Source organism: Rhinolophus sinicus, chromosome 2, assembly GCF_057876585.1.
Source record: "Rhinolophus sinicus isolate RSI-liver-muscle chromosome 2, RSI-T2T, whole genome shotgun sequence".
In the NCBI taxonomy this organism is placed as follows: Eukaryota; Metazoa; Chordata; class Mammalia; order Chiroptera; family Rhinolophidae; genus Rhinolophus; species Rhinolophus sinicus.
In genome coordinates, this window is record NC_142502.1 from 171,163,979 (window position 1) to 171,189,051 (window position 25,073).

The following is a 25,073-nucleotide window of genomic DNA, read 5'->3' on the forward strand; positions in this document are numbered from 1 at the left end:
CCCATGTTTTGTGCTTGCTTCTGTCGTTGTACTGGGCACTAGACCCACTAAACAGTGTGTCTGAGAGCCACAGTACATGGCATGTCAGAACTTACTATTACAAGGCTGGGACCTTGTAATAATAAGGCATGGGTGAAAAATTGCTTTTTTAAAATTTTAATTTAAGAAAAGCAATGAAATTCACAGAAAAGGTAGTGAAATCTGCTACCTCTTAGCAAAATTTAAGAACATGGAAGATTTTTATACCTTGATATCGGAGACTTAAAGCGAAAATTAAGCAATCTGATTTCCAGAGCTAAGAACCTATATGGAAAAGGGAAATGCTTCTCTGTCTCCAAAGTGGATTTTGTTACACCAAAGGCACTCTGGTCCCCTAACTCCCTTCCTTACCCCACCTGCAGCAGATACTAGCTCTCCTTCCTCCCATTTCTCATTGAATTAAATCAATGGTCTCGTTTTCATTGGGCTTCTCCTTTCTCCCACTCGTCAGATCGGGTGCTTTTCTATGTGCCTTAAGGATTATCAAAATGAGCTCTTAGGGAAAGAAAAGGTTTCTCAACACTTTAGCTTCTGTTTCTATTTATTTTGCTTTGCCTTTTATTATTTTATCTGTCTTTTTTTTTTTCTGGCACCGCAGGAGGACACATGCAGTATTTAGAGATTATACTGGCTTTTCCCTTTTTCCTAAATCAAACCTGTTGGTTAAACACACACACACACACACACACACACACACACACACACACACACACACACACAACCTATGTGTCTTCCCTAAAAAGGTTTATTCTCCTTAACAGGGTCAGAGATCTAAAAGGGGAGCAATTTAACATACGCACAGATACATACATATGCAATTGCTCCTTGAACATTGACCTCCCACACAATCAAAAATCCATGTAACTACCTTTAGCCATCCCGTATGTGAATTCCCAACCATGGAGTTGACCATTGAACCAGGAAGGTTTGAACTGTGTGAATCTATTGAACTTTGGTCAATTGAAAAAGCTCCCTGTGTAAGTGGACCGGTGCAGTTTGAGCCCATGTTGTTCAAGGGTCAAGTGTACATATATGTATGTATGTAATAGATATAGCTATATATATACACACACACAAATATACATATATTTTCTATATACACACAAGCATAAGTATATTTTACCATTTCTAGGAAACTTTTGCCTCAATTAAATTGGACCCGAGAGGTAGTTTACAGCATGCCACCAAACAAGCAAATGTACTACTACTTTAGGTTACAACTGAACTCATTATGTTAAGATGAATAACACTGTCAAGAAAAGTCAACTCCCTCTACTTCCCTTCACTCCCTTAATGAACAGACTTGGTTTTTCTAATCATTGATCTCAAACACTGATACCATTTTCTTTTCAAAGTGCTTCCCAAAGAAGGTGCAGAAAAGCATTAAATTTAAGTCCTGGTGGCAGAGGGTAGCAGAGCTAATTCCAAACATTTGACACGATGGCAGAGTGAGACGGTAAACTGCACAGGGCAGGGACTGGAGGGGCCGGGCTGGGTCCTTACACAGCTCAGCTGCCCGGACAGAACCCAGGCATATCCCTTCACCGCATTGTACTGAATGTCCTCACCTGAAAGGTAGAAAGGTTGGATTAAATGGCTTCCAAGAGCTCTGTCTAGGTCTCTGATGTTCTGGAGTCCTAAATTATCCCACCGTGAGGCAAACCATGTCAGTGAGGATGATCCCCGCTTTTCTTTCCTCTGAATTTCAAAATTCTCTCAGATCTAACACCTGAGTTGAGGCTACATAGGTAGTAGAATTAGAATTTGAAAAATAAACAATAAGGGATCTCTTGCAGTGGCCCCAATTTGCTTTGGCCACTTCATGAGACCACATGAACACAGGAGACCCTCAAATACTGCCTAGCAATTGGGGACCACGCTAAGATCCCATGAGTGATTTTCAGAGGAGGACTTGTATGCCTGGGTCCCACCTGCCCCAGCGTTAGCCTGTGACCTCTAGGGACAGTCGGATGGATGGGCTTGAGATCATCTACTGGGCCTGATCCTCAGAGCTGTGAGAGTGAAAAGAAAGGAAAGTGATATCTTGGGCAACTGGGGACCAAGCCATAGGACATTTGACTGAAGACATCACGGATTTCTATCACGGGCAGGCAGATACCTGGCTTTCCACTGGACAGGGAGCCTGAAAACCTTGCCTCTAAGCACAGATCCACCACTAATATGCTGAGTGACCTTAGGCAAGCCCTTAATTTCTTTGCTTTTTGGTTTTCTTCCCAGTATAGCAAGGGATTAAGCTATGTGACTACCGTGTTTGTTTCTAGCTCTGATGTTCTGAAGGTCATATATGGAATGTAGCATTTGTAAGTCACCTCAGGTAGAGAGACCAGTGCAGTAACTCAGAGGAGCCTTTCCGAAAGCATGATTCTGCCATAAGGAACTTAGTTCTTGAGAGGACAATTTGAAAGTCAGACAAACAGAAAAGATTTAAGATTTAAGAGATGATATAAATGTAGATATACATATAGATACAGATATATTATTTCCCCTCTAGAATACCCTTTTTCATGATATTTTTTTCTTTCATTCTTTAAATTAAATTTATTGGGGTGACAATGGTTAGTAAAATTACATAGGTTTCAAGTGTGCATTTCTGTAATACGTCATCTATGATCACAATGTGTGCTCACCACCCAGAGTCAGTTCTCCCATCACCATATATTTGACCCCCTTTACCCTCATCTACCATCCCTCCTCCCCTTTTACCCTCTGGTAACCACAAACTGTTGTCTGTGTCTATGAGTTTTGTTTCTTTATTTGTTTGTCTTGTTCTTTTGTTGCTTTCAGTTTTATATCCCACATATGAAGTCATATGGTTCTCGACTTTTTCTGACTTATTTCGCTTAGCATAATAATCTCAAGATCCATCCATGTTGTTGCAAATGGCGGTATTTCATCATTTCTTATAGCAGAGTCGTATACCATTGTGTATATATACCACACATTCTTTATCCAGTCATCTATTTTTTCCTTTCTTGCTTCTTGTAAATGGTCTCTAGAGCAGAAATAGAGTAGTAGAGGGTTTCCAAAGCCTATTACATGGTACCTTGTACGTAATGGCAGAAGTTCTGTGCCCAGAGGAGTTGGAGAAATCTTCATTTTATATTCCACTCTTGAAGAGTCACAACTTTTATTGTCATATTAAGGTTGTAAGAAATCCTGCAGTGAAAGAGCCTGTTTATTTTTGTTTAACCCAATAATCTTCAAACTTACTTGATCCCAGAGCTTTCTCATAATACCTATTAACACCTTGTGGGGCTGGTGTTCTGTGGAGCATCCTTCCCTGCCACTGCATCTAGTGGTAGAGGCTTGTATGCACCCCACGGCACTCCTTCTGTTTATATTTCAACCCATTAAACTTCTGCTATTCCTTACTTAGGTCCCACCTAATATGAATAGCATTGTGACCACTTGAATGAGTAATCGTTTACAATAATGATCTAATAGTTTAATTGCAATATGGACAATTGCCAGTGGTGCCAGGATCGTGTGGGATTTATTGAGATGGAAATCTGTCCATCTATGCATTTGTTTATTCATATTTTCACTCAAAGAATATGATTAAGAGGTTTCTGCTTCTTAATGGTGGATTGAGCACATATTTGTCTCCCCTCCTTCAATCCCACTAAAGTACTAATAATAAAGGTTTCAAGGGAGGAACACAGTCTGAATAGCAAACAGAGCAGAGGGGAGCCATGAGTGATTTCTAGGGCACAAAGAGGAGATGAAAGCTATTGATGGAAGAAATAAAGTGGTCATAGCTGAAAAGATGCAAAAGAGGTTTAGTGCAAGGAGGGAGCCCATCTGTGGGGAGGCACCACGCGAGTAATGGTAAGGGACCCTCTGGAAAGGAGGATGAGGCTCAGGAGGAAAAATGAAATTCCTCTGGTGTGGTTAATCCTTATGGTCTCCAGTCCCTTTTTAACTCCATTTTCCAGACTACAAGGTAACAGGATGCTTAACTACAAGGCAAAGAAAAGGGGAGATCTTTTATATAAATCCAAGTGGACTGAAAGATCTAGGGCTGCTAGTGGAAGCAGAGTGTTTGTGCCCATGAGGCCAACATGGACAGCAAACCTCTGAAAGTGGCCTGACCCTGACCCCGGCCGTCAGGCCAATTCTGACACAGAGAATAAGCATCATCTGCGTACACAGAAGTTCCTATCAATGTTCCTAGTCGCTCCTGTTTAAATATAAGAGGCTGACTCAGGATCACCCAATATATTGTTAAAAAACACAATTCAAATGAATGAATTTTAATCTTGTTGGCTTTATTCAATGATTTATGAATCGGACAGCATCCCATCTAGCAAATAGAAAGGAGCTCTGAAGAGCTATACAAAATGAAAGACTTTTAGATTCAGAAGCTCACAGGACAGGGAAGTTATAGTAGCAAAAAGCCGTTTGTTTGTTGTAAGGGTACTATCTATCCTGTAGAGGAAAGCAACATCTGTCAGGCAGATTACATCCCTAATGCTGACCAGGAAATTCCAGATTGACTGATTTAAAGTTCCATTCCCGGGAGAGGCTAAAACCATGATTCAGTTAGGTATTAAGTCTCGGTTTGTGATGTGGGGCTTAGCACAAGTGACTCCACGTTGGGCCTGTTGTCTCTTTTTTTAATAATATGAGTAGCTGGCAGCATGTAAAACAAATATCAATGTACAAAATTGACCCCAGGGAAAATAAAGATAAATTTAAATAACAAAGGTTAACTTGAAAGATAAAGCTCTTCAGAAAGAGTCAAGACTGAGAAAAGGGGGAATGAAAGTATCAGAGAAATAATAAAACAGATTTATCAGAGATAAAAGAGAGATGTGTTTTCTGATTGAAAGAGCCCACCAAAGGCCACAGAGGAATTTTTGAAGAGATCCATACCTAGATGCATCATATTGAAATTTCAGCACAAAGAAAGATCCTGAAAGCTTCCAAAAAGAGAAAAACAGATTGGCTACAAAGAAATTAGCAATAAAACCAGCCTCAGACTTCTCAGTCACACAGATGCTGGACAACACGAAGGTAGGCCTTCAAATTTCTGAGGCACAATTTCTAATCTAGAGACTATGGCCAGGAAAGTTATCAACTAATGTGAAGACAAAATAAAAATATTTCAGGTATTCAGAGATCCACAAAGAGATTTCCCCCTGAGGAAGTTTCCTGAGGATGGTGGGACTAATGGAAGAGTCCCAGTGAAAATAAATTACAGAATAATAGCTTTACTGGAGGACCAGAAAGCAATTGGTGCAAATTAAAACAGGTAGTCAATGTCTTCAAGAAGAAGAGAAAGATTTTCCAAGGAAGATATAGAAGTGTTAGTGATATAGCAAAAATAAATAAAAAATAAGATAGATAGAAAATAAATAAAAAATAAGAAATAAAAATAGAAATAAGAAAGAAAGAAGGCAGACAGAAAAAAAAGGAAAAGAAAATAGCAGCTAGACATTTCTGGGAAAACAAACTGCAAGAAAGTACAAATATAAGGAAAATTAAAATGCACCACAATTTTGAGAAGTGACAATGAGAGAACGAGAGGGAATATTCATTTGACCTTGATGCTGGAAACATTTTCCGTGGAGTGAGATGTATCATTGGATCTATAGAAGAGATTATAACTATAGCCCTCATTCACCGCAGTGAAAACATATATAGCTATCAGTATAAAAGCTCTGCTTATTGATTTTCGATGTTTAGCCTCAACCTGTATACAAAGCACAAGACTTAATCATTCTCACACAACCTTGACAATGGAAAAGAAAAGCGCAGCTGACTTGGGAGGCAGCCGTGGAAAAGGGAAAGTGCAGAGGAGGGTGGGAAGACTCAGAGCCTCATCTTCTAGGGAGGAGAGTCTGGCTAAAGCTGACGGAACAAGTGATAAATTTGCCATGGAAAGTTAACAAGGTAAGTAATAAAAAAGCAAAAAGGGATTTTAACGATCAAGTATTAGAAAGAGGATGGTATCATTTTTCTTACTGTGCCATAATATTTAGGATCCTGAAGGCAGCCACCAAAAGAAATGAGAAATCCTTAAAAATATTTTTGGGACTCGGGAAAAGGAGCATGATTTGGGGATGATTATAATTATTATGATGAACTATTTGGAACAATTTTACTACTTGCCAGTGTGTGTGTGTGTGTGTGTGTGTGTGTGTGTGTGTGTGTGTGTGCGCGCGCGCGCGCGCGTATGTATGTATGCATACTCAATGCCTTTTAAAAATCAAACAAACAAATGAGAAACAGAAACTCATGGACACAGACAATAGTTTAGTGGTTGCCAGAGGGTAAGGGGGGCGGGAGATGAGGGTAAGGGGGATCGAATATATGGTGATGGAAGGAGAACTGACTCTGGGTGATGAACACACAATGGGATTTATAGATGATGTAATACAGAATTGTACACCTGAAATCTACGTAATTTTTACTAACAATTGTCACCCCAATAAATTTAATAAAATAAAATTTAAAAAAAAACACAAAAAAATCAGTTTTATACATATATATATTTATATACATATATTTATATATATTTATTTATATATAAATATAAATATAAATATAAATATAAATATAAATATAAATATAAATATAAATATAAATATAAATATAAATATAAATATAACTTTGATTTTTAAAAGGCATTGAGTACCTGCCACGTGGCTAGGCCAGCATCGTGTTATCCCAGACATTTAGAAGTGGCACTAACCTTATAGCAAAAGCATCTACAGAAACAAATTATTCTGAGGCAGGAGCCCTTCCGAGAGATGGATTTGTGTAAATTGGAAGAGAGGAAGCAGGGCGGCGAATCACAGTTCACAGATTATTTGTCTAATTGACTGAAACTTGGTATAGAGAACCCCAGAGAGGTGAATTAGGAGAAGAAGTCTTTAGGACTTGGGGGCTTGGAGACTTGACAAGGTTCCTTTCAATTGATAACATTCTGGGCATGCAGATAGTTTGGACGGTTTGGAGCCTTAAGGATCCGTAAGGATCCTTAGAGAGACTGTCCAACCCTTTGATTTTACAAACAAAGGAAGCTTGGTACTGGCGACACTAGGGTGCAAATTTAGTCCTTCTGATTCCAAGTTTAGTGACAGATAAAAGGAGCTCCCTACCAAGACACCCCTAGAAGCAGGAAGTCACCATTTATCACACACCTACTGTATTGGCCACTTCATGTATGTTATTTAATTTAATCTCCACAATAGCCATGTGAGGCAGGCTATACCCATATTGAATTTGAACAAACTAAGGTTTAAAGAGTTTAAACAATTTGTCTAAAGCCTAGAACTGGATAGAGACAGAGCCTGGATATGAAAGAGTCTGTCTGACCTCAGGCTTCATGGTCCTTGGTTTCTGGCTTGTAATTTGAGCCCTGCTTGCTGAGAGGAGAGCAACACATCCCTATCACGGTGACCAAAGGTAAAAGTAATAACCATTTCATGTTTAATCATTGAACATATCAATACAACCCAAAATACTAAGGAAAACACTATCCTGGCACCACATAAGCAGGGCTCTTTGATCTGCTTCATCACTCCCCCATGGCCCACACCGAGGGTGGTCTGTGAGCTGCCAGCCCATCCTTCTTAATTAGAAGGGACCCCAGGAGCCTTCACATAGCTCCAAGCTATTGTGAGTAAAATAAACAGGAAACAGAAAAGAGGGAGAGGAGAGATAAATTCTCACTGACTTTAAAAGATTTATACTGACAATATCCCAAGGAGCTTAGGAAATGAATTTTTCTTTCTTTCTTTCTTTTTTTTTTTTTTTTTTTTTTTTGTTGTTGGAGAAAAGCTGCTGATGAAGAGATAGCTCTCAACCATAGAGTTTCATTGAGAGTGAAAATACGTTAAGTTCAGTCTCTTATTGATAGTCCAGTTGTACAAAATAAAATTCATATAAACATCATCTCACATATTAGAAGTGGAAAAATCATCCATCTTCCAGTCAGCTTCGAAGGAGTCCCATTACTGAGGTACTGAATTACAAGGAAAGAATTGAGATGTGTCTCCACCCCCAGGAAGGAGGAATGGTGGTGCCAGAGGGCCCCAAGTCCAACCCCGCACACACGCACACATACATGTAAGTAAGCTTTCTGAGAAAGGGAGCACCTCCTTTATTTTGCCCACATTCTTTCCTTCAGTAGCTCCAAAATTGGTTTCAGTCCAACCTTCCACATGCTAGAGTAGGACCTCAAACCAGGACACCTTATGTGTGACACGTGTGGCTTCATCATTAACCCCAGACCATGCCCCCAGAGTGTCTGGAGCAAAACTCTTGTCTCCAGAAGTGCTTCTAGAACTCTCACCTGGTCTGGACAGATACACTTTAATCTAGCACAGAATTGGAACCCCCATTGAAACCCACAGGCCATCGTCAACATGGCACCTTTGCTCACAAACACCTCACATTTGCATGTAGTCGCATCCTTGCCTGGTGGGGACTGGTGGTGCAGGGTGAGGTTGGGTCAGTACTGACCCCCCCACCCCCACCATACCAGATAAATCTTCCTGAAGCACCACTCTGATGATATCACTATCCTGTTCAAAACCCTTTTCTGGCCCCCTATTGTCCACAAAGATCTATGAGTTAAATGTTCTCTGCGGTCTGGTCCCACACACCCACCACCTTAGCCTGTTTTATTTCCCAGCCTTCTCCTCGTCATATACCCAACTCTGCAGCCAAACGCCACTACACACATTCTACATTTATGCCTTTACTCTGCCTCTCAATTCCTGCACAGCCAATTCTGCCAATATCTCTGTCTTCCTCGCCCTTTAAAATCTAGCTCAAAGGAATCTTCTTTATGAATCTTCCCAATGGAACTTAAGGTCTCCTTCCTGGAGCCTCCCAAAGTGCTTTACCTGTATGTGTCTGATGGCTTTAGAACCTCTCCTTTTGATAGTAGTCACTGCAGACATCTCATCACCCTTCCTGGTCCTGGACTTCCTTGAAGGCCAGAACTGTGTCTGGTTCATGTCTGTGTCCCCACAGCAAAGCCAGTACTTGGATGTTTGATCACAGTCGGCATCCCATAAATGAAATCTGAGGGCAAAAAGGAATGAGTAAGGAAGCCAGCGAACAACTGGATTTGGCTCAGTACCCATCTGCCTGTCTTTCCCCCTTCCCATTCCTCTGAGTTCTTGAGCTACACAACTTGACCACAAGGCATCCTGATCATATTTTTGGATAAAGGTACAGTGAGATAATGAGAAACGAAGAAGGTTAAGAGCACTGGTTAGGAGTGCAGAGACCTGGAATCTGGTCCGGACTTTGAATGTAAGGCTTTGGACAAGTCATCCCATTCTGCGCTCCAATCTGCTTCTCTAGAAAAGCCAGGGTATTATTATATTACATGATTGTTAAGTCCTTTTTAATTCTGAGGTTTTGATTCTAATCTCTTTTTTTTTTACCTCTGTGTCCATGACAAGAATGTCTCCCCCACCATAAAACAGGGTAATAATATAGCTTATTTACTGAGGGTTGCAGAGAACTTTTCAAAGGCCCACGTGCCACACTAAAACTTCCTAACAATCACAGAGGGTTCAGTTTCTAGCAGTGACCCCGTGTCCCCCATCCAGCTCAGAAACAGTCTTGTGCTGACCCCTCCTGATTTTAACCGGATGTCACATTTACCTACTTCCAGAGTATTGCAAATCTCCAACCCTGACCCGATATCTTCTTGTTGGAAAATGCTTTGCTTCTCGTAGGAATCTCCTTTTTTCTTCTGCATCATTCTCTATTGCAGGCTGCTGCTGTAGTTCATTTGCCTACTTGGTAAATTGGGTTTGTGCAGAAGGAGACTAATTTGCAGTGCGGGGACAGGGGGTGCTAAAAAGGCTGAGCACTCAGTTGGTTCCCACTGGCGGTGTGAGGGACCTTGATAGAAAAGGCTTCCGCTGCAGGAGGAGCGGCATCTAATGGTCCAAAACTTCAGTGCAGGAGCATGGAAAGTAAAATTAATGCATCAGAAGGAATGCCCAGAACAATAAAATGGTGCTGTGCTTTTATACTGTCAGTAATCCCCACAAATATAAGTTTCTTGTAGGTCACTTGGCCTGTTCTACTGGAGTCAGGGTTGGCGTGCCCCAGAGGGAAACTGCCACAGGCACAGCCCCAAGGGGGATTTGTAGGGCTTTCTCTGTGGAGACCAGTTGCAAATTCACATGACTCATAGACTCAAGAGCAGAAATGGATCTTAAGAGATTACTGAGTTTAGCCAACCCTTCTCAGCCTATTTTATAAACAAGGAAACTGAAACCTGAGAAAGTTCATGCTTTGCCCAAGATCGCTCAGCTAGTAAACAAAGGAGCAGAAACCATGATCTTAGCCACTACATACACAATAGGTGACCCAAATGCTGCCTTTCCAGGCCACCCACCTCTCAAGGAAAACCTTGAACTGGTCAGAACATTTGAGAGCCTAGAGCCAACCCATACGTTGCTGGGAAACTCTAAATTGTCCAGCAGAGATAAAATGAGTCCCAAGTTGGTTTAAATGTGACATAGAGGACTCGGGTCAACTCTGTTTTAAATCATGACCTATAGGCTGGCCTGGGATAACCGGAGTGTCCTGGTTTGTGGGGTGTGGAGGTACCCTACATTGATGTTTGCAAGATGGCACTGATGTCCTGGCCCCACTTTTGGCACTTTTATGGAGCGAGTGATTCTGTTAGGCTGTCCCCCTAGACCAGGATGTAAATCTATCAGAATGTCTTAACAGTTGGGATGGGTTTCCCACTCTGGTCACTCTTTAGGGATTAGGTAATACATACTATTCTTTCCCTGTTTCCTATGGGACTTTGTTAGTTGTGCCTATTGGCTGGCAAAGAATCTTTGAGCCGTTGTCTCTACTTCAACTTAGAAGACAATCGAAATAAAACAATTGATTAGTTAATAGGGTGCTTCCTTCCTACCTAAAACTGGGTGAAGTGCTCTCCATGCTTATCTCACATAGTCCTTACAACCACTCTCTGAAATAAATGTTTTCAATCCCATTTTACAAGTGAAGAACCTGACACGCAAGGACATAGAGCTAGACATAGGGGTAGTAAAGTGAGAACCGTGGTGTGCCTGGTTACAAAGCCCAAGTCCCCAGTCACCATTCTCTTGCTTCAGGCTCAGTTTTTACAAAGACCATCTAAGGGAGAGGGAAGAGCAAAGAAGGAGAGAAAAGCCCCCAGCATCTCGGACTTTGATGCCACTGGTCTCTAAATCCTGCTGTCGAGCTGCTGCTGTCTTCCTCTGGACACACCTGCAGAGTCACTTTCCCATCTGTTGGCAGGCTCCTTCCTCCTCCTCAACACGTCAGCCAACTCCAAGCACACCATCTTGAGCCCATGGATGAGGAGCAACAGCGAGCACTGCAGACTGGCCGTCTCCGTGCACAGGCACCTGCAGCCCTCGGGGAGGTACGTCGCCCAACTGCTGCCCCACAATGAGGCTGGAAGAGAGATTCTCTTGGTACCCACTCCGGGGAAGCATGGGTAAGTCCTTTCCCATTCCAAAATCGATTCTATCAAAGGTGATTTGGCTTTTGGCTGCCGATTTCCAGAGTGTATGACATCGACTTCAAACTTGCAGTTGCCCTTTAAGGGGTAGGGTCCTGATTAAGCCATGACTGCTGATATTCCCTGGGTTGTATCTCAGACACTGATCTGTGGGGGCCCCTGGCCACCCAGGCTGGCAGTCCTTCCAGAGGCCAGAGGACCAGCTGGCAGAGTGGGCATTTAATGAGTGGGTGTTAAAGATATTCATTTCCCAAAGTCCAGATGGAGCCAAGAAGAAAACAGCCAAGGGGAGTGTTAAAAGGCCAAATGAAAGTAATTTAATATGCTGGAAAGTGGGTTTTACCAGCAAAATTTTGGCAGGAAGGGAAACAGCAAACTATTATAGCAACCCGAGCAGGTCCTACAGGAGTGTGGGACCCCAGAATCAGGGAGACCACAACAGTATCAGTTCAACAGAGATGGGAACAAGCTTTGTTCTAGACCCTCTAAGGCTTCCATAACACTGAAGTCACACCAGTACCCACGTCAGTGCACTCCCCTAAGCGTCCAGGGGATACTCCCCTGCTTACTCAGTGATCCGTTGTGCCTCTAGAAGTGGCGACATTGGAAAGCAAACTCGAACTAGGGCATCTCTGTGCCTGCTTCCTTTTCTCATTCCATAAGATAAACACCATTGGAAGGCCCCAGTTATGAGGGGCACCAGATATGATTACTTTCTAATCAGTAAGGGTCAGAGATCCTTACAGAGGGCATGTTTGCAGGAGAAAGATCTCTAATTTCTAGCTAAGCTTAGACTTAGCTTCTCTCTAAGAAAAGACCTTGCAGAGAGGCCCCATCTGAATGACGATGCTCCACCTCCATGGTGTGCTGCATCTGGGGCTGGGGAGCTCTGACTACTGCTTTTCCAGTCAAGTTATATAGCTTCCTTAGGAATGTCTTGAAAGTCTCCACCCCACTCCCCTGCTACTGACTCATCTGTATTTATTGTGCTTCAAAAAACTACAAGCTGCTACCATCCCAGTAGGAATGAATTCTTAGCTTCAAGAAGGATGCACTCCCCAGACATAAACTCACATCCATCTTCTTGCCTCTGACATGCCTTTTGGACCGCCAAGTGCCTCATGCGCTCTTCATCAGAAGTCAGAAATGTCAGGTGTCTGGGCTGCCTATAGTTTTGGATGCGCTGTCCTCTGGGGCCAAGCCTCCCTCCAGCCCATCATTTTGATCATTTATTGAAATTGATGCCTCCCTGTCTTGTGAGAAGCCCAGATGGTAAGGTCTCCCACCCAGGGGCGGGGCTGGTGGTGGCCTCAGCCACTGTGCCATCCTATGGGTGTTTGCCCAGGCTCATGAGATGTTCCTTCTGCCTTTGTACCCAACACTCCTGCCCCACCAAGACTGGCAGAGACCAGAGAGTGCTGCTCAAGGCTGCTGGGTTTCACACAATCAATCCGTTGAGGGTCAGGGGTAAGGGGATTCCCTGATGTCACAGGGAAAGTGGAGTTTGGGGGAATCCTGAAATGTAGGCTAAGAATGTGGATGAGAGTGAGAGGAAGAATGCCAGAGGCATGTTGGCACTTCCTGAGCAGCAGGGTCTGGTCCTCTGGATGGCATAATCAGGAGGACGATAGCTCCTCAGTGTGAGTAGCCATGGGGGCTCGGTAAGAGTTTCCCCTCCTTATCTTCCTGTGCTCAGAACTACCAAGTGAGTTCTCATTTAACAGATGAGAAAACTGAGGCAGAGACAAAATAGGAAGTGATGTGACCCAAAATGGACTGCAGGCCTCTTCTTTCTTCATTTGTGATCTTTCCAGGAAATGCACAGCCTCTCAGCAGGGACTCAGGGGGAAGGGTGGCTTCAGAAAAGAGGAAATGGAAAGTGAAGGAACCTTACAAAAAGAGATGATCTAGATTCTTTGGCACCTCAAGAGCCCAGGGGCATGTGATGACAGCCTTCCCTATGTGTGGTGAGAACGAGGAGACCAAGACTGCACAGTGTGGGAAGCTTGTTAACATCCCCTGAGGCTCGTCTGGCCACCAGTCCCAAGGTCCACCCCGCCGGCCAATGCATTTCTTCCCTTGGTGACTCTTCCATCAGCAGAGGTGGTCTGCCCTGTGGAGGGTGGCAGTTGAGGCAGGAGAAGGGGAGCGGGGATGCTAGGACAGGCCACTGACTTGATGTCTTTCCCATGGCTACCCCTATACCTGCAGGGGTTTTGCCTCAGGCTGCGCTAGTGCATCTCTGTGCAGAGATGCTCTCCCCTTAGCCTTGGCAGGGCCATCTTGGAGTTTGGGGATGAGCAGGAGTGATTCCAAATTTAAATTAAAGATTCCTGAGCCAGCCTCCCCACCTCCAATAAGATCAATGTGGTAAGGGTGGAAGGGGGCATCTGAAGGGGCAACGCTTAGACTTCTGTGCTGGGTGGAGGAACTCTACTGCCCTGGGCACCTTGGCAAGCTACAGGACACAGGCACTTGTCCAGAAATTCAGAGAGCTCTGGGTATTTGTGTAGAGTCAGATCCGAGTTGCTCAGCCTTGACGCTATTGACGTGTCGGATCAGACAATTCTTTCTGTGGTCACTGTCCTGTGTGCAGTCCCCAGCTCCCCAGGCCTCTACCCACTTGATGCCAGTAGCACCTTCCCTGGTTATGACAAAAAAAAATCATATATATATATATATATATATATATATATATATATATATATATCTTCAGACATTGCCAGATATCCTGGGGGGGGGGGGGTGCAAAATCATCCCCATTGAGAACTACTGAAATAAATAGAGCTTTTAAGAGCTGGGAGGAACCCTGGGATTTACCTGGTTCAACCTCATCAAGTGACAGGTGTGGGAACTGAGGCCCAGAAGAAGGAAGGGGCTTGCTTCATGTCACATGACGAGTGTCAGTGTTGGTGGACAAGTGTCTTGAGCCCTATACTCATGTGTATGTGTCAGCCACTGTACTAGGTCCTAGGTTACAAAGATACATAACACCAGTCCCTACCCTTGAATAATAATAACTATTGCTAACACTTATTCAGCACTTCTGGATGTGCTAGCCAGTCACTGCTGTGCACTTCACATGCATTTTCTTATTTAATACTCAACAACACCAGGAAGCAGGTACTGTTATGGTCTTCTGTTTTATAGATGAGGAAATTCAGTGAGGTTAAATAACTTGCCCAAAGTCACCAGCTAAACAGGGTGGGGGTCTGAACCTAACCAGCCTGACTTCAGAGTATTTTTACCCGTTGCTGGAAGAGCTCAGCTGGTCCACAGTAGTGCAGCAGAAAAATTATTATGCTGTGAATCAAAGCCCTGACTGTAAGTCATAGTTCACTATTCAATCATCAGTTCAATGAACCATCATTTATTGGCTACTTCCTATTTGTTAGGGTTATAGGGGTGCAAGAGATCCAAAAGCCCAGCCTTTGAAGATCCACGAAAGGATGTTCTATGAAAGAGCTCTATGACTTCAGGCAACTCCCATCCCCTCCCAAACCTCAGGCTACCCATCTGTAAAGTGGGGATGATGATGCCGGGCCTGTTCACGGGGTGGGTGGAGTCAGTGCAATACTGGGTATGCGAAGGGTTTTGCACTCCGAGCTGGATGCAAATGTACGAGGCCATTAATGGTTTACTTAATCTGCTCTGCTCCGCTCTGCTCAGAATTGGGGCACAAAGGATTGAGACTCGTCCCCTCTCTAATTCTGGGGTCAGTGTCAGTCTCAAGAATCCTTTGGTTTCGACATCCTCAGCAGTTTGCGTCTCTGGAAGCTCACCCCCTTCAATGTCAGCGAGAACCCCAGGAGCACAATCCTCAGTGTGGCAAGGGGGACACAGTGAAATCCTGGCTGTGATGACAGTGATGATTACAAATGGGGCTGGCTCCTTCTCAGAACAGAACATGGTGGTTTGGGGACTGATATTTGGAAAACAACATTCAGTGTTTATAGTAACAAGGGAGGAAGTTGTCATAGCAAAGTGGGCTGGGGAGAGCCTGACACAGTAGTCTGCTGAGCAACAACAAGTCAGAGAGGCCACCGATTCCCCCCGGAAGCCACGAGTCGTGAGCAGACATCAGGGGGAGTGGCAGCCTGTGTGGAGGCTGCAGGCAGGGAAGGCAGTCAGGGAATCCCAGCAGCTGCTCTCTTCCTTCTGGAAAGCAGCAGTGTGCTTGAGGTCTAATGAATCACACAGTGTGGGTGCTCATCTGCTACAGTGGCCTGGCTTTAGCTGGGATCTCCGAGGGGACAGATGACGACAAAGTGTGCCCAGCCTGTTCATCTGCTCATCTGGCTGGCCAGAAGCAAGAAAGCAGAGAAATGCGCTGCCAAACAGCCCAGCCCCACTGGCCGCAGAATCCAGCAGGCATAGTACATCTTAACTAGAAATTAAAAGCCACCAAGTTCCCACGAATTGAATGAATAAAATACCTACTTAATATGGTGAGTTGTGAAATAGCATAAGGAAAATGGCTCACCATTTGCCTGATTATAGTCGCTGCTTAATGCATTGTAGATCCTCTTCAATTCCTGCATTCATTTAACAGCCATGGATTGGGCATCTCTCATATAATAGGGGCTGAGAATACACAGCCAAAGACGACATGGGCACGGCTTTCAAGGAGCATCCAGTCCAGCAAGGAACACACAGGCAAATAGCAACAGCATACAATTGTGCAGATGTTTTGAAATTGGAGCCCAGAGAGAGTAAAAGGCTGAGCTAAGATCACAGCCAGCACAGCCAGCCCAGGCAGCCCAGCTCCTGCCTCTGCCTCCTACACGTCTCTGCCTTTCGGCTGAAAGCTGTTTTAGAAAGAGCAATCCCAGAGCAGTGGGCAGTGTGAAGTCAGTGCCTTCCTGAACTCAGGAACACAAACTCAAGGGTTAGTGGTGTTTCGGGCTATAACAGCAAATCAGGGCTCCTTGCTGGACATCCATCGCAAGCCTTCCTTCCTCCCCAAGCGCCCGGCTTTCTCCTGCAGTCTTGGGAATCCAGGGACTTTATTACGTGTGACCAGAACTACACAGTATGTGGAGGGAAGAATTGGGCCCTGGCAGGATAGCAGTTGCCATTCATTTGAATTATTAATACTTGAAAAGATGTTTTAAACCTAAAGGATTTGATGATACTCAGGCTTGAGCCAAGATAAGCCGTCAGGGCCATTTCATAGCACAAACAAGGCTCATTCCAGAGGGTGGCAGAGAAATACGTAAATAAGTCACCTGGGCACAAAGCTTCACCTTTCCGCACCCCTACACTCAGGGAAGACTTGAGCTCCAGTTCTCCCGTTGATTTCCTGATGGGGGAGCCAAGGCCTAGAGGCGTGATGGGATGAAGGTCAAAGTGCACACTCCTGGCACAGCCAGGTGCCCATGTTGACCCTCCAGAGCCCAGCCGCCCGTGCTCTGTCTGTCTGTCTCCCAGCTGAACAACTGTATTCAGAAGTCCTGAAACTCACTGCCCTTAGATTAAAATCTGTGGCCAACCTCCCTGGGTGAAGAAAAGCCCATATCTGTGCACGGTATCCACACAGCTGCCACGTTTATGGAAACCAGTCACTTCTGACCAAAGATCCCAGCTATCAAACCAGTAACAATCCTAATGGAGACCTGCCAATAAATTCAACCCAAAGTGATGCTTATTGATGGGCATCAGGAGGTACAGTTGGTTCCACTGCTAATCTGCAGCGTGGCTAGGGAACAACCACAGCCCTTCGCAGCCTCTGCTTCTTGCCTTCTCAAGTGGAGGGTCCAGCTGCACTCTGCCCAGAGTGGATGCTTCCTCCATCTTGCAACTGCAGCAACCCCTCCTTAGGGTGCCACTCAGGACTGGCTTAGCAGGACATGATTTTCCCCACCCCAGACTCCTCTTTGCCCCACTCCCATTCTGGCAAACAGGACAGTTTACCCACTACTGACACAGAGACTTTCTGCCACTCATGTACAGAACCCTGAATTTTCCTGTAAACAGACCGGCTGGTCTCAACAGGTTGAGCGAGGAAAAGACTCAGTATAAGGCAACACGGAAAGATGCCCCAAGGCATTTGCTTCTGAATAGATGCCTGACTGCCTTTGCAATAAGCTCTGCTGGTTTACCTGCAGTCAGTCCAGTGTGGCGTGGCAGGGCTGGCCAGTGTGGGGAAATCAGAGGCTTGTGGCATTCAGCGTCACCCAACGTTCTCCTTGATCCTGCCTGCATGATAAACGGACCGGGAATAAAAAAGGTGATCGTTTATTGAAACTGATGCCCTCGAGTGGCAGTGTCGCAATGATTTAGTTTCAGGCCCAGCATTTTCTCACTTTCAAAGCCATTCATAGTGTCAGCTTCTCTCTTTGTCCCCCTGGTCTGAGTAGCACACTGATAAATATACAAGAAGGGCTTTAATGCTCGAGTGATTTACACTAAAAAGAGCGAGCCCTTCAAAGGATTTAAAGACAATTTTTAAAAGTCTTCAAACTCATGCCCAGGCTTGTCAGGGGCATATTTCCCGGGCATGGGAATGGTCGTGCAGCTGGAGTTCTCTGAGCATACTGCAGTCATGAGACTCAGGTCCTAAGTGCTGAGAGGGAGCTCCCACACACAGTATGAGCTTGGGCAAGTCTTTGAATCTCTACGAGCCTCAGCTTTCCTAGCTGTAAAATGGTAATAATCGGCTCACCTGACAGGGCTGTTGTGAGGATTAAATTAGATAACACACAGAGTGGGTGCTACCGTGTTTCCCTGAAAATAAGACCTAGCTGGACAATCGGCTCTAATGCATCTTTTGGAGTAAAAATTAATATAAGACCGGGTATTATATTATATTATATTATATTATATTATGTAAGACCCAGTCTTATATTATAGTAAAATAAGATTGGGTCTTATATTAATTTTTGCTCCAAAAGATACATTAGAGCCGATTGTCCGGCTAGGTCTTACTTTCGGGGAAACACGGTAATAGTGCTCCCCCCCCACCTCCTACCTTCTTGCTGCCCCTCTAAAGGGTCCAGGGCTGCCTTGGGTGGTGGGGGAGTGGGCATGAGGGGAGTCAAGTTTAGCAATTTCACACTTCTCATTCTCGGAGTGACCACCGTGTTCCTTAAGTTGGACCCCAGAGTACCAGTCCCACTGAGTGTGCCTGAGTACCATATTTCTCACGCCTGTGAGCAGTAATATTGAAACAACTACTAAAGTGCTAGTCCTTCCTGTCTAGAGCACTTGGACTTTAAGTCATTAACATGATAGGTCTCAAGTTTTGGGGATACAAATCAGAAGCATGCATTTCACAAAATTCATATGCCTGAGTCCCATCCTGACTGATTCTTATTTTATTAGTATAGTCTTGGGAAGGGGCATGAGCATATGGATTTTAGAAAATGCCACAGAGATTTTGGTATGCATTGAAAATTAGGAATCAGAGCTAACACTTCAGCTGGAATTGGTCCATCATATAAGCTGGTAGCTTTCTTATAACCATTTACTAAATACTAAGGAGAAAAGTCAAAGAGGAGGCTTGGAGAGGTGGGATGGACTTGTTTGAGGGTGGAGAATCGGTTTTCTTCCTTGCATGAGTGTGCAGGCTATGACGAGAATGTCTACCCCTTGCCTGATTCTGCCTGTGCAGCCCCCAATCTAAGGTGACTGGTGTATATGTAAGGCCATGTATAGGACTGGTCTCTGCCAGCCAGTCCACTCAGGACACACCTGTCATTATCTCTCTAAAAATACTGTGGTTTTCAAGGCCAGAGGGGCCTGAGAGGAATACAGGGTGGACTAGAGAGATCTAGACCTTTTAGAGTAGAGGAAGCCTCCATCCATCCACCATCCATCCCCTCATCCATCCACCCTCCACCCGTCCATCCACTCATCCACCCATACACCCATCCATCCATCCACCATCCATCCACCCATCCATCCATCCACCATCCACCCATCCACCACCGATCTATCCATCCACCCATCTACCATCCATCCATCCACCCATCCACTCATCCACCCATTTATCCATCCACCTTCTATCCACCATCCACCCATCCACCATCCACCATCCATCCACCCATCAATCCATCTACCCACCCATCTACCCATCCATCCATCCATCCAACCACCATCCACCGTCCATCTTTGTTCTTCAGAATGCCATGTGTTGACTCTCACCTGGGTCCCAGGTTAACAGAAGAGCCATGGCACTCCTTTGTGTTTTCAGGGGGCAGACACTGTGTTAATAGTCATAGTGAATATGTGTAGTGCACGTTCAGGTTACCAGGTTCAGCAACATCCATCAACTCATTTCATCTTCACTGTGATTCATGTTGTATTTATTATTACCCTCATTTTACAGATGAGTACATTGAATCTCCAAGAGGTTCAGTGATGTGCCTGTAGTCACAGTAACACACAGGGGAACACAGATCTTTGGGGTCTTTTCTTTTTTCTTTTCTCATGTCGTTTTCACAAGGAACCCTTGCAGTTGAACCCTGGTATCATGCCTGGCTCTGAGAAAACTGAGACCTGGTCTCATCAGTCAGAAAAAGTTCTTCTCGGGAAAACTTATCTGATTTTTGGATCTCTAATTCTGGGCCACAAGTTTTGAAGTTCAAGACGTTGGCTTGTACATCTTCTTATTCCCCACAGCACCTGGTACAGCACCTAGCACACAGTAGGTGTTCTGTGTTAGGTGAATAAACACCAGGTCAATTTATGGTAGTTCTACAATGTGATTTTTCTTAAATCTAAGCTCTGGGTCTGAAAATTAAAGCCCAGTCCAAAATCACAGAAGAATCTCCAACTGACAACAAGATGAAAAGCATTTTTATCTACCCTCTATCCACACCGGGGGATACTTGTGTAACCCTCCCCAGGGCTCAGGAAGCAGCTGTCAGAGTATACCTCAGCTGTGAAGGCTGCCACTAAGTACAAAGGACAGTTCCTTTCCTGGCAGGTACAACTTTTACTCACAATCATTTTCATTGATGGGCGTCAGGAAAAATAAATGAAAAGACCACTGGCTTCTGCCAGCTTTGACCTTCAAGATTTGACAGCCCAGGGCTTATAGTGGGGTTCTTTTGAGCAGATTACTTTCGTTTTCTCACTCTGCCTTGGATAGTTGATGGATTGAACACAAGGAAGATGAGAGAATTGTGAATACCTGTAACCCCTTGGCTTGTCAGAATGACATCTTGTCAAATCCCATAATGATTAATATAGGTTGTATACAAAGAGAAGTCAAAATGCATAGAAGCAGTCACTTCTCATCGCAGAACTGTTTACTGAGCCTCCACCATTTCCCGGTGGGGTGAGAGATATTGCAAATAGGTGGAGGATTTTGGTGAGAGACCACTGGTGTCAAAGAATTCACTCATTCATCCCATCATGCATTTTGTCAACAAATGTTTATGAGTCTTAATCTGTCCCAGGCACTGGTTGGACTCCAATGGCTTCAGGGGTTCACGACGGGGTTTGGCATTGGATGACAAGGGACAGTTAGGATGTGATGGGGAAGAGGCTGTAATGGGTGTATGCATGGGTAACAGGCTGCAGAGTGCGTGACGGAGAATGCTGGTGGCTGGCAGGCAAGCTGGTCCAGAGAAGACAACTTGAGCTGGCTCTGAAGGGAGAAGTGGGTGGTCAGCTACACAATGAGAGGAAGGCATATGTGCCAAGGCTTGGTGGCCTGAGAAAGTAGGCAGTGTGCTGTGTCTGCACCATCCTTTGGGTTTGTCACTCAGCCTCCTTGCGCCTATCCAGTCTCTGAGAGTGCTCACACTTTTGTGTCTATGTGCCACCAGCTTATGTGGCAACAAAACCTAGTCCCTCCCCACCAAGACAGCCTCCGCACAGAAATGTCTCATCCCTGGGCCCCAGCACCCCCCTCCCCACACCTCTTCTTGTAGCAAACGTCCTGCTGTAAGTACTCAAGAGCTTTTACCCTGGGTCCCAGCACTTTCCTCACTTTCTCCTTCTCTCTGGCAGGATCTTCCTCCCCAATGAGGGCTCCAAGTCCCTACAGATGATCCATGAATGCAACTGTTGTCTACCTCAGCACAGGTGGATTTCAGAGGACACGCTATTCTGATTTCTTGGTTACATTGGTCTAGTCTCCAGGGCTTTCCTGTCATCCGTCCGTCCCTCCCCCTTTGTAGGAAGAATAGCTAAGGTGCATTATTCCGATGACGTGCTCTTTCCTGCCTTCCCCACCAGAGAACCCTTACTCATTCTTTAGCACCCAGTGCAAGGTCTCCCCCTCAGACAAGCCCCTTTAGGCGTCCACAAATGGCACTGGCCCCGTGGGCCTTGGGATGGTCCAGCTACCAGCCTGTGTCTCCCGCTAGTGGACAGGGACCCAGTGCCCTTTCACTGCTGGCTCCTAAGTGCCAACACGTAAAGAGGGTAGGGAGAGTGAGGCTGCTGGCTGGGGCTGAGCCTGGACCCTGGCAGCCAGAGTAGGAACTCACCCACTTTCCCGCACGCCCCTGCATTTGAAGAAGAAGAAGAACAGCAGTGAGGAGGAGGGGAAATGTCTGTGGTCTCCTGTAACCAACTACCACTGACTGAGTGGCTTATAAACAACAGAAATTTATTTCTCACAGTCTTGGAACCTGGAAGTTCAAGATCAGATGCCAGCATGGTTGTGTTCTGGTTGGGTCCCTCTTCTTAGTTCCCAGGGTGCCTCCTCACTGTGTCCTCACATGGTGGAAGGTGACAAGGGCGCTCTTGGGAACCTCTTTTATAAGGGCCCTAATCCTATTCATGAGGGCTTCCCCTCCAAAAGTCCCCACTTCCTAATACCATCACCTTGGGTGTTAGGTTTCAAAATATGGATTTGGGGGACATATTCAGACCACAGCAAGGAGTAAGAGAAATAGTTACTTGGTGCTTACTCTGTGGTGCCTGGGATTGTTCTACGAGCCTGCCGTGTATCATCTCGCTTTACAATATGCTCACCACCACTCAGTGAGGGAGGCACTTTTATTACCTGCATTTTATAGGGAGGAAGCTGAGGCTCAGTGAGGTTAACTAACTTCCCAGAATCACACGGCTATTACGGAGCAGACTGCATTTGAACCCCGATAGTCTGGCTCCAAAGCACTATGCCATGGGCCTCCTTATCACCAAATAACCATTAAGAAAATCATTGTGTAATGATGAACCATTGTTTATTCTCAATAAATACCGAGCTGCATATTTCCTGTGGTGTATAAGTAATGCTTGCCATCCAAAATAAAGGGCAAAATTCTAAGGCTTTGTCCCACAGCAGAAGCACAGTCTGGCGAGCAGGCAGCCCTGAGAAAAGGGACTAGAAAGTTTGATGCCTGGTCCTGCAGAAAGTTATTGAACATCCATTGAGAGAGCGTGGTCTTGGCTTCCCTGTTTCCTGAAGCTCTATGCCAATCCAGCCCCCCTCGCCTGCACGTACAGGGCTGTCCGTGGTGAGGAGGCAGTCGGGGGATGGAATCATCAGCTCTTTTATCTATACTGGAAAAAGCCTAAGCAACCGGTGCTGATGCCACATGAGTAAAGAAATACCACGGCCTGCTGAATAGCTCAGCTCAGCCTTGCTTTCACTCCAGGCTTAAAGTTTACCTCCCTATTTTCCATTACCTGACCTGCTTCTATTTCCATGTCTCCCCTTTGTTTTGTTTATAGCACCACACTCACTTATCTAGCTAAACTCCTTGCTTTCTATAACAGAAATGCATTTTCTTATGGATCAGAGCCTTAGTTAAGAGCTATATCAGCCATGGGATTTCACATTTAAAAGGCTTTACAAAATCTACACGTGGATTTGGTGCAGCGTCTATTCCTGAGAGGATCTTACATCACTAAGCTCCTAGAAGGAGTGCTCCCACTGCTACTTTCAAATCACTGATAGCTTTCTCTCTGCCAGTGGGTAAGTCTTATGGTGGCCAGAAAGGGGGGAGGGCATGCAGGGGAGGCCCCAGCTTATTAACTGAGAGCAGACTGAGCCCCGGCACCAGAACTACCATTGCCAGTGGCCTGGAAGTTTCTTGAGACCCTGCCCCCAAGAGCGCCAGGTTACCCAAGGGTCTGGAGCCTTCCTCCACCCCACCGGGCAACTTCACCCAAATGGCTGGTAGACAGTGGGAACCTGAGGTGAGAGCTGTGTGCTGTGCTCTTCCCTCCTTGGCTCTGCGTCTTGACCCAACTTTTCAGTTCATCTGAAGGAGTGCGAGGTTCTTCTGTGTTGTTAATTCTGTGAAATGTTCCTTGAAGTCTGAGAATGGTAACTTTAGTGACTCTTCCTGGGCATCAGGAAGTGCCAAAGTGGGGCAAATCAAGAACTTGATGGGAGAACTGGCAAGTGAACACTGTAGGCTATTAATCTTCTGCTTGGAACCCTTCTGTGAACCCCTGTGGGAACCCAGGGTCAAGTCTGAGCTCCTAATTAGCAGGGCACGTGACCCTGACCTGGCCCCACCCCTCTTGAGCCTGGCTGACTGATGCCTTTGGACCTCACAGTTCCCCCAAGTGAAACAAGTTGTTTCAAGCCTTGTTGCTTTCCCCTGCCTCCATGACCACCAATTACAATCCTTCTCTTCCTTTAAGAAACAGTGTCTTAGCTCCCAAACCTTTCCTGAGACCCTAGACCCATTCCAAGTAGCATTGATTACACCATCCTTTGCACCAACTTTTTTTGCCCATTCCACATCTCTATTACATAGAGTTCTCAGCACCATGCCACATTTGTTCCTTTACATGTCATTCTCACCAGCTCGGCTCCCTAAAAATAGGGATGGGCATTATTTATCACTGTGTCTTCAATGCCTAGCAGTGCCTGATGCATAACGTGTGTTTAAGAAACGCTTATTAAAGGAACAAACCCTCAAATTAATTGGACCAGGGACTCTTTGAGAACTTGAGACATGGTTTTAAGGAAAAAAAATGCATCTAGCAAGCTCTTGACCAAAATTCCATCCCCATCCTCCATAACAACTCATTTCCTTCTACCTATGCCCAGGTGTAATGAGTGTCCTAACGATGGCCTGCGCCATCTCCTTTTGTATCCCTAACCATTCACTGCTAAGCAAATGCTGGCATGCATTAGCCTTGAAATAAGATGGTTCCCATGCTTTCTGATTGCCTTCTCTGTGACCCTTTTAGCATCTCCGATTTTCTGGGTAATTTCCTATATACCTTCCTTTTTTTCCCCCGTAATCTTCTACAAGAGATTTTTACTTGGTATTTTCCTCCCAATTTCTCCCTCTCCTTAGTTTACTACTCTACATCCCCACTTAAGCACATGCACTCCCGTCGAGTTTTTATCTTTTCAGACAAGCTAGAATGAATTCCAATTGTGTTCTCTCCAACTGTTCCTTAAATATTCCCTCCATTATTTTGTTTTTCTCTCCCAGGACTAAAATTCCTCCCAGACTGCATGAAATTCTAATTATTATTCCATCGGCTGTTTACCGCAGGCCTCAGAGTGAGTGCTCTGTCTGGAGTTTCCCCACTTGGTCACTTTCCCTCGGGAGCCTCTTGTTGCCCGTGAATGGTCATCCTC

General features: G+C 45.0%; 1 protein-coding gene across 1 annotated transcript in view; it reads left to right on the top strand.

Annotated features, from left to right (window-relative positions):
* The window catches only part of ALK (ALK receptor tyrosine kinase), a 641,950-nt gene that overhangs the window by 333,869 nt on the left and 283,008 nt on the right, over positions 1-25,073 (top strand). Inside the window, exon 4 of the mRNA XM_074331841.2 lies at positions 11,338-11,539. Within this exon, the coding sequence (XP_074187942.2) occupies positions 11,338-11,539 (202 nt within the window). The remainder of the gene's footprint in view (positions 1-11,337; positions 11,540-25,073) is intronic.